The sequence below is a fragment of the Apaloderma vittatum genome, unplaced genomic scaffold, assembly GCF_000703405.1.
Source record: "Apaloderma vittatum isolate BGI_N311 unplaced genomic scaffold, ASM70340v1 scaffold11970, whole genome shotgun sequence".
Classification (NCBI taxonomy): Eukaryota; Metazoa; Chordata; class Aves; order Trogoniformes; family Trogonidae; genus Apaloderma; species Apaloderma vittatum.
Window position 1 is genome coordinate 1 of NW_009695059.1, and position 14,048 is coordinate 14,048.

General features: G+C 39.1%; 1 protein-coding gene across 1 annotated transcript; it reads left to right on the forward strand.

The window, feature by feature from the left end:
* Positions 1 to 693: 693 nt before the first annotated feature.
* On the forward strand, positions 694 to 13,701 carry LOC104267932 (retinoblastoma-like protein 2; the record flags this gene model as incomplete). Its single annotated transcript, XM_009869814.1, has 11 exons — positions 694 to 824; positions 2,051 to 2,251; positions 3,613 to 3,677; positions 8,366 to 8,526; positions 8,631 to 8,695; positions 9,186 to 9,372; positions 10,826 to 10,992; positions 11,681 to 11,790; positions 12,550 to 12,653; positions 12,902 to 13,039; positions 13,537 to 13,701. Coding segments are annotated over 11 exons (1,494 nt in total), but the record flags the coding sequence as incomplete, so codon positions are not given.
* Positions 13,702 to 14,048: the final 347 nt, after the last annotated feature.

Sequence of the window (14,048 nt, forward strand, 5' to 3'; positions counted from 1 at the left end):
TGTGGGAGGCACAGACAGACACACGGGCACACAGACACAACCCCCGCTGGTGCCACCAGTGACGGGCCGGGGAGGTGGGAAGGAGAAACTTGACGTTTCCCCGAAGATCTGTGTGGTAGCACGGGGCCCCAGAAACCCACAGCATCGAACTCAGTGCGGTGTGCCCCCTTTTTTTACTGTCCTTTTCCCGTCAAAACATCATTCTTAAAGCAAAGAGAGAGAATAAGCTTTGACAGGTTTTCACTGGAATTAATGTCTGTCTTTGGTTACCGCATTTAGTAATTGCTCTGTTGTGTAATCCGGAGAAAGAAAGAACCCGTGTTTTTCTGTTCAGGGCAGAAGAATGCTCTGATAGTGAGGAACTGGAGCTTTTATTTTCTTTAACCCCAAGGCAGTACCAGATGTTATTACAGAAGAGCAACACTAAAAATAGATTGTCGAACTTTAGGTCAAGTATGAAATTAATAAAGGTAGCTAGTAGGTATGTAATCTTAGTTTTGGCACAGTGCAGTATTAAGTGTGTTTTTCTTACAGTTAAAAACACAAAGTAGTTCAACAGAACTTCAAAACAATGAAGCAACTTTGTCACTGGTTGAACTTTGTTTAGGACACAGATCTGTCCTTTCTCCTGATGCTGTGTCCATAGCTGAGAAATACGGTTTTCTTTTCAGTGCCTGATGTTTTAATTCACAGGGGAATGATCTGCACTGGCTGGCATGTGCCTTGTACGTGGCTTGCAGAAAAGCAGTTCCAACTGTGAGCAGAGGGACGGCTGAGGGAAATTACGTGTCTTTAACCAGAATTCTGCGCTGTTCAGAACAAAGGTGACTTTTCTTTTTGCTGATTTATAAACGCTTGCAAGACCTCAAAGACTGCTTAGCAGCTTGTGAAGTGTGGAGAACAAGGCTAAACGTCTTTTCTTGTTTCCTGCTTTTAAAGATGAAATTTATGTCACTGGTATCTTTGTGTTGTAGCTCATGACCGCAGAAGTAGGATAGTTCTATTTGGCCACTACTATGTTGTAGAAACACCGGTTTTCAAAATCAGAGATTGTCTTTCCTCTCCCAAAGGAGAAAGAAACCAGTCTCTGAAGTATGGTCTAGTTTTGAAGAGTGTGCAAAGTGCAAACTTCTCATATGAGAAACTGGTTTTAATTGCCTATGAAAATATTGGCACAATTTATCTTTTTTCTTTTGGGGAAGAGGGCTGTACTTTCCATATCTTCTTGCTTTATGAAACTGAAGAGACCAGAATCTGATAAACAAAGTTGTATCAAATGTTCATGTCTATAAAGCAGTAAAAGAAAAGACTTCCTGAAATAATTAACTTTGTTTATTAGCAATCTGATTGTGTCGTAACAGTCTAGTAGATTGGCGGGGGAGGAAAAAATGCTCCTACGCACTTTTTTCTCATCATCTCCTTTATTATTGGAACATTGCTATTGATTTAAACAAAGAAAACTGGTTCCTTAAAACCTTTTTTTTTTTTTTCAAATCCAGAAATTCAGGGAATTGAAAGTGAATAAATTGTTTCTGTAATCTGGGCTATCAAAGATTTATTTAATAACACTAAAAAGTGAGTGTAGGTAAAGGAGTGAAAAATGAGCAAAGGCTAAATTTATGAAATGAAATTTACTGAAACTTACAATTTTTTTCATACCTTGTAGAATCATTAGCAAAGAGAAACAGACTCAAAGTTTGTTTCATGTAAGTTAATAAATTATTCAGAAAAAATGAGGAAAATATGATTTTTAGAGTAATCTGACTGTTGGAGCTGATTGTGTCTTTGTGAGGAAAAGCCAGAAATGCAAATACATGGTTAAGGTTGTCACTGACTGAGGATATAAAAACATTTTGTGACCTGTCTGAGCTTATCTTTCTTCATGGGTGAAGGACTGGCTCCGAGTATGTTGTCAGGTTTGCAATATTTCCGTTTTTTCAGTTGTTTGGGAAGTCAAAATTGCGTTTATGTTGTATAGTGTATTTATATGTATAGTGTATTTCTGAAAAACAAAAAATCCTTTCAGGTCTAACCCATTTGGTATTTTCAGCTTGATCGAGTTTTTTAACAAGATGAAGAAGTGGGAAGACATGGCAAATTTACCCTCCCAATTCAGAGAACGAACTGAGAGATTAGAGAGAAACTTTACAGTTTCTGCAGTAATTTTTAAGAAGTATGAGCCCATTTTTCAGGACATTTTCCGATATCCTCAAGAGGATCAACCTCGTCAGCAGAGAGGAAGAAAACAGAGGTATGTTTCTGTTTGTAGACTGAATTTAGAACATTGCTGTTACAAAAATATAATGAAGTTGCTTAGTTGTTTAAGTTGTGTTTTTGACTGCATTTTCATGGCAGTTCGTGATGATACTGGAGTTGGTCTGTCTGCCCTGGCTCCCAGAAATTTTTGAACCTTTTTTTCAGTTTGTCAGATCTGACAGCGTGCAGGAAATCCCAGAGCTGCTATGCTGCTGTGATTTGGGCATCAGGGGAAAGGGGAGAGATGAAAATTAGCCTGTAGACAGGAGAAATGTTGGTATTTCTAAGATGGGAAAGGCTGGAAGAATTTAATCGTTGTCTGCTCCGTGTAGCCGCAGTAGCTCATAGAACAGCTGGGCCTGTTTCACTGCCTGGTAATTCCCATGGTTTTCTTTATAGATGCAGATCTTCTGAATATTTTACTTTATAGTAGAAACCTTGTTTCTTTGTTACTGTTCGTGGTAGGAGTGCTGTGAAAATCAAACGCTTTTTTTCCTGGTTATTCTGTTTGTGCCAGCACTTAGCATGGCTTGTGATTTCTCCTCATGGTTTGTAGAGATTGATTTATATCCAATCATTATTTCTTTCACCCTCACTGCTGTGAAGTGCTATTGTTTGGTTGCTTTTAGGTTTTTGTTTGGTTCAGTTTTTAAAACTTTTTCGCATATTTACAGCCTATTTCTTAGGGGGTTTTTTGTTTCATGTTTGTTTTTTTTTATTGGCTGGCAGAAGTAAAACAAATTGGATGAGTCCATACTTTGTCGATTTCTATGTTACCAAGAACACAAACCGAACTTAGTACCTGGAAATGTGAAAGTAAGAAGGAGATTTAGGAAAACTGTCCGGTATCCTATAGGCGGCAGGATTTAGGAATAACAAATCCTCAATAGCTGCAAACCTTCTGATTTTAAAAGAGGCCTCATGAATGAATTACATCTTATCTGAAAGCATTTTAAACAAAGACCAGCAGAGGAACTTGCTTCTGATAAACATTTAATGTATTTCATAATTCTGTGTGCTATATAAAATCCTATACAAAGTGCTTTACATTAGTACGTAGCTGGATTTGTGAACACACAGTTGTGAAAGTCATGTTTCTAGTGGAACCTGCTCTTGGGCTGCTCTGATGGCATTTGAGTCGTTTCAGTCAGGCTGAGACTGGGGCCCTGCTTGCGACTGCTCTGAGCCAGTGTGCGACTGGCCTTCGTACCTTCGGACGGGTTTTTGTGGGAGGGGTTTAAGAGTGTGGCCGCATGATAGTTTTTCTTTTGGAACGATTGAATGTTTTATGGTGTTCTGTCAGTCTTAGTTCATTGAGCTTATTGGGTCTCTTCTTGCTGTATTTTTCCCTAAAAGACGACACCCGTGTACCGTGAGCGAAGTTTTCCAGTTTTGTTGGGTGCTGTTTGTTCATGCAAAAGGTAAGAGATACGAAAGGGATGAAATATGGCAAACCTATTTTTGTGAGTCATTATCTTATATCAATAATTTAACGTGGAATTCAGAAACACCTTTGGAGAAGGGCCTTCCTCAGAACAGCGTGATGGAGTGTTTACTGTCTTAATTTCCCCAGCAGTATGTTTTACCACACATCTAAGGTGAGCTATTTGTCCAAGTAATTTAGTAGCTTTTGTGTGGAATATTTTTACAAAGTTACCGGTGCAGTGGAGATTTATGCTTAGAATTTTAGTGAATTCATATTTAGATGATGTTGTAATTAACATAAGGTGTATATGTAGGTTTACTGGGAACAAATAATATTTAAATTGCTCCTGAGTTTTCAGCAACAATAAAAATATTTAATGCATTTTTGTACATAATATTTTCTAGTTAACATTTATCATAAAATTCTAGGTGTGAATACTTTCAGGCTAGTATCACAGATAGCATTCTAATTGCTTTGGCAGCCTTGTTGCTGCACACAGCAACTGTGTCAAATGAGCACCTGCATTGCTGAGCAGGTGTGCATATGCCTGTCTTGCGAGGGGGATTTTCTCTTGCCTGTTGGACGTGGCAGCCTGGCTGTGAACGGCTGGCTGGCTGGAAGGCTCAGGTTCCTTTACAGCACATAAGGGGATCCTCTGTCAATATGCCTCTGTAGAAGTGATGCAATGCACAGACAAAATATTGCAGTGTATATATAACCTTTATACTAAGAGCAGTCTTAAAGCTAGTAAGAATATAACGTTTGTTTTGAGAGCAGCCTTAAAGCTCCCAAGAATAGTAGCAGTGTTCAGCAGTTTTTCTTGGTAATGACTGATGGGAGAAAAAGCCGCAGGAGGGAACAGGATTAAAACCTTGCTGTAGGAATAAATTGTTGAGTCGTGTCACATATAGTCTAAAGTCTCTCCTCATCAAACCTGCGCCTTAAAAGAGTTTCTGCATACCTGGGGCTTTGTTCAAGTACCGCTTGGATGAGTGTTCCCCAGGAGTTGTGTGTGAGTCAGAGAGCGTTCTGAGGACACTAAAGGCAACATTTATATTCCTCACTGAAAGAACATCTTTGCAGATTCAGGTCCACTGATAATTTCCAGAGACGTTTTGTATTTTCTTCAGAAGATAACTTCCAGTAGAAGAAAACTAATAGTTTAATTTCTACAAGAAAAGGGATAAAAGGAACCTTATGTTGGTTTTGGGCTGTGTGTTGAGGTGGATTTTTTACAGTTAAAAGTGAATCCGTGCAAAGGTTCCTGCCATGTGCTGTGATTTCCTTAACTGGCTGCTTTTGAAGGTAGGACAGAGTAAGCTGTCACAACGTTGAACTATCTGGCACTAATTTTGTTCAGTAAAGATTAGCCTTTCTTCCCATCCTGTGCCACGCAGCAGAGGGCTGCCAGCAGCTCCCTTTTGGAAGCATTACTGGGCTCTCCCCGTCACGTCCGTGCACAGGGTCAGGCAGGGCGTGACACCGCACAGGTGCTGTGTCTCAGGAAGCAGATGCCTTTTTCCAACAGGCTGCAAATTCCACTTCTTTGGCAGGGAGAAATCTTTCCTAAACAAGTGTGTTGCTTGCAACCTGGAAACACAGTATGATTTCCATCTTTTTAATTTGTTTTTTCCAGTTCAGAAGAGCTCTCTCAAGTAGTATGAAATACCTGTTCATATTCCACTGAGTGCAGAGCAGAGTTAGCTCTGCACTTTGCTTCCAGTCAGTCAGAACTGCGCTGCTTTAGCACAGCGAGGCAGCTGAGGCAGTAGGTAATCAGTCTGAAAAATCCCAGATTTTTCTTTTCCATTCTATAAAATTCCCACTTCTGTGGGTAGATTGGACAGTTGACAAAGTGCAAAGGGACTTTGTGAGTCTTCCCATTGCTAAACTATTGGTTAGTGTGTTTGACTACATCGTCAATTAAATACATGATAACTGGGGAGGAGTTTCAGACATACAGACTAACCTAGTAGAGAATACCATGTTGATAACACAACCAATTAAATTTTACAAGAAGAAGGAAAAATTACGGTAATCATGAACTGTAAAATTGGTGACTAGTGGGAAATCTATGAGCGCGTGGCAGCACAAAAATGGAAATCAAATGTTGGCTATTTAAGGCATTAAGCATTCATGTTAAGTTTTGTTCATGGTGTTTCGGGGCTGGCAGTAATCCTTATCGTGGCAACCGCACATCAGTGGCAAGTTCAGGCTTGTCTCTGTGATATTTCTGCAAGCCCGAAGATCATTGTGTTCGGTTTCACAAATGCAGAAAGTGCGGGGCCTGTTCCTGCCTTGGGTATTGCCACCAAGTAAGAGAGCAGCTTTGTGCAGTGACACTGCATTTTCTGCCTACTACTGTAAGAATTTATCTTTAAATTCTCTGTCCTAACTTTTTTCTTTCTTTTAAGTGGAAATGAAAAAAAATAGATTGGTGCTGCACTGAGATAAATATTTTTATTATTTTATTATCTGCTACTAGGCTGTAAAAGGGAGCATAAACTATTGTTTTAAATGTCATCGACAAATCATTTGTATATGAAACCGGTGGTACTGTAAAGTTAGTTTTGTCTATAACTGTGCTGACAGTAGCGATTGCCATGCTAGACTTCATGATTATGAAAGTGAACCTATGTTACGAGACATTTCTTTAAGATTTTATTGATTAATGTTTTATTTTGGACTTCCATTGCTTTGCTATGAACCTTTAATCATTTGGAAATAACTGATAAATGTGTACAGTTAATTGAAAGTTCATGTAGGCTGGATTATTTTACATAGCTCAAATTATCTGTATTGAAAATATTTTTATTTCAACAAACGTGGGATCACAAAATCGAATACAAATTTGAAGAAACTATTACCTTACTGGTAGAAAAGTAACAGCATAATTTAGAAAAAAATTGTAGTCATATATACATTTTGATGTGTTCTAAGTGAGTTTATTACTGTATGATAGATTTTTTCCAGGACCTGTTCTTCACAGTGGGCTCAGCTAAGTGGTTCAGAGCTTACCTTAAAAAAAAAAAAAAAACAAAACAGCAAAAGAATTATTAATAATTGAAATAATAATAATTGAAATAATTGAAATATGCTGGGAAAAAGGTTGGACTTGATGACCCTGGAGGTCCTTTCAACCATAATGATTCTGTGATTCTATGATTCTGTGAAAGAGTGATAGAGAATCATGCTGTGCATATAAATCCATGGAATTGCAATTTATAGTATTAATTAATGGCATAGTTAATTTTATAAGACTGTTTTTAGCTATGGCCATTCCTCTAAAGGAACGTCCTAAAACTTAAATGAGTTCAGAATAACAAACCTGATTATAATCTTTACGAAAGGTATAAAGAATGAATTAGTTTCAGTGATTCTTTTCTACAGCAAGATGATAAATAAAATATACTTAAGGGGTATATGAAATAAAGCTACTTCGTAAACCAGGTCAGAGATACACATTAACTTTTGTAAATCACAAGAGGTGTAAAGTTAAATTTATTAGTGTTTCCAAGAATCCGTCATTGGTTGTAATACAAATATCAACAGTTTCTTGGTTAAAAGAATTTTAAAGCTATCACAGTTTTAATTAATGTCTTGTGTCTTTCTAATATCGAAGGTAATTTTCCCATGATCAGTGACGACTTGGTCAACTCCTACCATCTGTTGTTGTGTGCTTTGGACCTGGTGTATGGGAACGCTCTCCAGTGTCCGAACCGTAAAGAGCTTCTGAATCCTAATTTTAAAGGTACGTAGTGAAGAACTCTCTCTGTCTTTATCCAGAGTCTGCAAGAACTTCTAAGGCTTCTGAATTAAGTGTGAGTCTGTGTGGTAGAGAATAAGGTGAATAATACTGATTTGAAATGTGGGGGAGTTCCTGTTTTCTGTATCTGGCTACAGAGTTGGGTTTTTATTACTGTGGTATGTAATTACGGACTGCTGAACGTTGTCAGTAGTACAGTGAGTCAATAATGTAATGTACTGTGGAAATACCATTGAAGGAAGTTCCAGAGTAAAAATTTGAGTTAATGACGTTTTAGTGTCAGTGAAAGAGCACGTAATGACGCGAAGGTTCCTGGGCACGGTCAGGCTGGAGAGTTCCCGTGCGCTGGGGTTTGGGAGGGTCCCGAGCTCAGACACCTCCAGTGTTTCTCGCTTGTTTCTGAGTCGCTGCTGTTCTCTTTCTGGAGAGAACGGAAATGTGGGCTCGCTTGAGAATCACAAGTGCAAAAGAACAGTGAGAAGTTTCCACTGAATTTCTCATGTAATTCTTTCCAGACTTCATTTTCAGGGCTGTACAGCATCGGCATTTGCTTGGCAGTAGTTTGGATGTGAACAGCATCTTCTGGTCAGAAGATGTGTGTATTTACTGCAATGGAAGTAATAATAACAATAGCAGTAACAATAATTCATGTCGATTTTCCTCACAGACAGTGATCCGTTTTCAGATGGAACCGATACTTTATTTGTATCATTCAGTTTCTAATGTTAAATCTCTGATTCAAAATCAACTTTTGATAACATTATCGCATGAGCATTATATAATTAATAATTTTTTCAAGGGAAATAATTAGTTTACCATTTTAGTTTCATTCTACCTAGACTACACAGCATAGAATTGAAGTTTCATAAGAAGATGCGGATTTGGAAAATTAAACCATATGATATTCTTAATTGTAGGTCTACCTGAAGACTTTCATAGTAAGGATTATAAAGTATCACCTGATCCCCCCTGCATCATTGAGAAACTCTGTTCGTTACATTATGGATTAGTTTTAGAAGCGAAGGGTATAAAGGAACATTTTTGGAAGCCATATATTCGGAAGCTTTTTGACAAGAAGGTTGGTCAGTAAATTTGTAATGTAGAAAAATTTCTGCTTGCTCGTTATATTCAAAACCTTTTTAGGAACTGAAATGTCCATCCTTTGTCTTAACTGTATTGCAGCTTTTAAAAGGAAAAGATGAAAATCTGACTGGATTTCTAGATCCTGGGAACTTCGGAGATAGCTTGTGAGTCGCTGTGGTGGTGGTTTGGTTTGCATTAGTATCCCCTCGTAACTCAGTTGCACTCGCATTATTTTCTCTATCTTAACAGCAATGTTTATACGTTACACCGTGTTTCAGTTCCTGTTCTTTGAGGTGGTACAGTCTGATCTGAGGCTTATTTGAAAGAGGAATGATTCTTCAGGGTGCCGTTACTTGATGTCTGCTTTTATTTTTATGTTTCGCTGTTTCTTCAATTTTTATTTGTATCTTACTCAGAGTTATATACACAAGAAAGATATGGGAGCACATTGAATGAGTGGGAAGTGGGAGGGAAAAATAAGGCTTGGTGGTATTTTTTTCTTTATAAACCTAGAGATGCTTATGAATAGGACTTCCTTTCTTTTCCATGGTATGAAAATGGTCACCGTAGTTTATGATGATGTGATGCTGTGTAAGTTTTGAGGAGTTCCCAGCCAAGTAGGAGCCTGTATCTCTCTTTTCCTTTCTGCTGTAGCAAAGCCATCAACAAGGCCTACGAGGAGTATGTTTTGTCAGTAGGAAATCTTGATGAGCGAATATTTCTCGGGGAGGATGCAGATGAAGAAATTGGAACTCTTGCAAGGTGCTTGAATACAACTTCAGGAATGGAAACAGCCGAAAGAGTGCAAGTGAAACATAACTTGCAGCAGCACTTTGACAAGGTGAGCATGACCTGGTCTGTGTTGCTGGTTTGATACGGTGAGTAAGTGGACTGTGTCTGTGTCTGATGAAGGGAAGCGGCTTCTAAAAATTACCATCTTCATTGTTCAGGGTGACCTGAGAGCATACACAGCATAGCTGAGTTAGATTTTGCAATTGATTGGACATACTGTTTACTTGTGGGGTTTTGGGGCAGAATTTCTCCACACATTTGGGTTTTCTTTGTTTAAATCCAGTGTAAAGAATATTTAGATAATTACCTAAAGAGGTAAATCTCGGGGTGAAGATTTTCAAGCCCAGCAAGACAGGCGGTTCTTTCTCTGTGGGTGTTTGAATTGTCCCGCAGCCGTTGGGGCCCTCTGGACCTGCCTGTCCAACCCCCCCTTTCCTCACAGCTCAGTCCCATGTGCAGAGGGTTTTGTTTGCTCAGCACTTTGCTCCGTGCTTTCTCTCTAATCCCTTCCAACAGACATGCTTCAGGTGTTCATGTCACATCTGTTTACAGCTTTAGTCAAATCACTAGGGAACGGTTTTCACATTGCTTCCCTAAACCCATGATACACAGGGATGTCTTTATATGTGACTAATAAAGTAGCGTAGAATACGGCCTTTGGGAGGATAAAGAACATGATGTGTTCCAGAACAGTACAGGGAAGACCTGGGAAATTATCAGGGGCCTTGTGTAACTGGAGCTTTTGAAAAACAAGCACTGGCTTCAAATGCAGACACATACAGCTGTGATTGCAGAGTATCAGAACGTTCCTGAAGATGGAAAAGATACCTTAAAACGAGGAAGGATACAGGACAGGCAAATAAAGAAAGATTTAAGCTGTATTAGCACAGTTAGATCACAGGGAACTAGACTTCATGGTGGCAAGACTGCAAAGTATGATGTATTCATTAAAACAAGGAAAATGTTTCTCGGTTAAGCAGTTGTGTGGTTAGACAATTAGACGTGTTTTGCTGTACACTAATGGAAGGAACATCCATGATGTTATTTTTGATGTGATGGTTTGATCTGATGCAAGTGAATTAAAATGCTAATTGTTAGATTCCAGAGGACTGTTCATGGTGAGAGTTAAACCTGCAGAAAGGAAACCCGGCGCAGCACACGTTTCTTAGGAGCTACAGCTGCTGCTGGTGCTCGGGGGCAGGAGGGGTGCTGGGGTTTTTGGGTGCCTGTGGATCGGCCTCGTCGTTTCACGCTTCACTCCCAGTGTCTGCGTTTCGGTGGGAGGTCACATCCACTCTGTTCAGATGCTTGTCCAGCCCTGCTTGACACAAACACTGACTCGCTGCTGGCTCCTCCCTGAGCCAGGGGATCTGTAGCCGTTTTTTCTGGGCCTGTGCTATAACACAGGGTAAATATTCTACAGACTGACACCTCTAGGTTATGACTTGTAGCTAAGATTTATAACGGGGCACAGTTACAGGCTTAATCTTTTGTCTTTTTAGTCCAAATCACTTAGGATTACAACCCCGCTTACTGGCCGCAAGTACATTAAAGAGAGCAACCCGTATGTGACACCCGTTTCCATAGCAACATACAGCTTGAGCCGCCTTCATACGATGCTGGCAGGGCTCAAAAATGCCCCCAGTGAAAACCTGGAGCAAATACTCAGGTAAGTTTAATGTTTAGCTGGACAGATAATTCTGTTTGTTAAATAATTTAATAACAAATGTTAATGCTAAGCAGTAGTATTTAAAATGTGAGTCAGTCTTAAAAGGTTCTGGAGTAAAACAGGACGCAGAGATACATTTAAGTTTCAGAAGATTCTGTTCTCTTTTTTTAGACACATTTGTCCATAAAAGATTGATGGCAGTAAGAACAGACAATACTTAACACCCAGCAGTTCCAGGCTTCTCTAACAGCACTGCTAACACAAAATTTTCAAAACTTTTCTATTTTCTGCTTAGCAAATCTCACAACACAGTAAATCAGCCCATGCTGTAGGAGAGGCAGAATAGATTTTTTTATCCATGTAGATAAACTGTTGCTTCAGGTACAATATATTTTAAAACGATTTTTGTATCGCGAGGAGAATGCTGTTTAAATATTTATCGCTGATCAGAAGATGTGTATATTTAGTACAATGTAAATAATTATAACAATAGCAATAACAATACTACTACTAATGTGCTGTGGACATTTCACAGTACATAAACGTTTGGCACATGTGGGTGTATTTGCATTGCTATGCACTGTATTTCCAGTTTCATGCTTTCATCATGTTATAAAAATAGTTGTAGATTTTTTTTTTTCATCTTAGCAGAAATAGTATGTTGAAAATGTTTTGCTTTTATTTTCAGGACATGTTCCAGAGATCCTTCTCAATCTATTGCAAACAGAGTAAAAGAAATGCATGAAGCGTATTGCCAGAGCGTGCAGTCTGAAGGAGAATTCAGTAATTTTTCCAAAGGTGGGAAACATTTTACTTACACAGATACAAATCAAAATGCCTGTAAACCCATTGATCTCTTACAAGGAAATGACAGGTTATGCTTTAGCACAAGTGTACTTGTTTATCACTTTTGTCTTTTCCTGTATTCTTTTGAATTTGTTGATACTTTCAGTTCTACAAAAGCGAAATGAAAAATCGCTGTTAAGGGCACTGCTTGTTCTCTCAGATATAAGAATAATACCAATGCCAGGGATTTCTGTGACAGTAAGAATCTGGCTGACTGTACCCTTTAAAAACCTTACAGCAGTTTTGGCTTGCATGCAAGGATGGATTAGTCCAGATATTAAAATCCTGCCAGTATAAATACGAAGTATTATTTGTGAAGTGCATGAAGATGGATGGAAAATAAGGAAGATGCTGTTGACCTTGTTTCGTAATAAGAGTCTTACTTTGTTCTTGTCAGCCTGGTTGCTTCAGTGTTTTCTGTTGCACCATGCAGGTTGGATCCACACAGGTGTAGCTTCCACTGTATTTTCCTATTCTCATATATGGTGTTCTTCTCAAAATCTGGGTTCAGTAGTAAGTTACTCTGGGCTGCATCTGCAAGTCAGGGCAGTGTAGGGGAGGGTGCTTTAAATTAACTGGTGTAGTCCTGGAAGTATTGCAGCACAGCAATCCGCACAAACTGCTCAACTGTTGTATCTCTATAGCTTAAGATAAAGAATATAATTCTTTTATTGCATTCCCCAATATTGTTTCTATTTACAATTCCTGCAGATGTTGCTAGTAAGCATTTTCGTCATGCTGAGGTGCTGTACTACAAGGTCTTAGAGTCAGTCATTGAGCAAGAGAAGAGGAGACTGGGAGACACTGACTTGTCTGTAAGGAAAACTAATCAAATTTAACTTCATTTTTTAAAAGCGTACAAGAAATCATGTGTTTGCAAACACGGAAATATATGAAATCTTTAATGAGTAAAGATGACTCATTTTAGATTCTGTCCTGTCTCTTGCAAAATAACGTCTCTTTTTAGAATTATCAAATCTTTCTGTTGAGGCAGAACAGAAAGCCTTTTATTGTTCTGTAGTTAATGGCAAGTTAGGTGTTACAATTTGCAATTCCCTTGCAGGCGATACTGGAGCAAGACGTGTTTCACAGATCTCTGCTGGCGTGTTGCCTTGAGATAATTACCTTCACATACAAACCACCTGGAAACTTCCCTTGTATCACTGAAATATTTGACATTCCAGTTTATCATTTTTATAAGGTAAAGCATTTGTTTGAGAGCTAGAAATGCTTATCGAGTCATGTGCATGCTATTGACTCTTGTTAAGTGATCTCCTTACCTAGCTGTTACCTTACCCATTAACCTTTCCTTCGCTTTGCCCCTTTTTGTGTTGAAGATACATTACCCAAGAGTCTGTCCTTCTGGGGTGTGTCTTGGGCATTTATAAATCAAATTACTGGCAGCAGTTTTACACAGGAGCAGTATCCAAGTATCGCAATAGTAACTAGCCCATTAGCACTTTATCACGAGCTGTTGCAGCTCTTCTGCAGCAGTGCTTGACGTGTTTGTTTAGGAAGAGACAAGTAAGTGTCTTCTGGTAAAACTGCAAGACAACATGTGATTGAGTCCAAGTAATGCAGCCTTGATATTGGTGATGGTCTGTCTCTTGTTCCTTGAAAATGGAGAGTTAGAGCTTTCTGTGAGGAGAAACAGATTAACCCAGTACCTTATGTTAATCATAATTATGCACCTTACAGGTAATCGAGGTTTTCATTAGAGCAGAGGATGGCCTGTGTCGGGAAGTAGTAAAACACCTGAACCATATTGAAGAGCAGATCTTGGAAAGCATGGCATGGAAACAAGAGTCCATCCTGTGGGACAGAATCAGAGAGAATGAAAACAAAGTTCCTAGCTGTGAAGAGGTGAGCACTGCTTTATATGCTTTACATGATTTTCCTAATATATTCATCAATGACTTAGATGAGGGAATTGAGTGTACTATCAGCAAGTTTGCTGATGACACCAAGCTGGGAGGAGTGGCTGACATGCTAGAAGGCTGTGCTGCCATCCAGCAAGACCTGGACAGACTAGAGAGTCGGGCGGGGAAAAATTTAATGAAATATAACAAGGGAAAGTGTAGGGTCTTGCTTCTGGGTAGGAACAACCCCAGGTTCCAGTATAGGTTGGGGAATGACTTATTAGAGAGCAGTGGAGGGGAAAGGGACCTGGGGATCCCGCTGGATAGCAGGATGCCCATGAGCCAGCAATG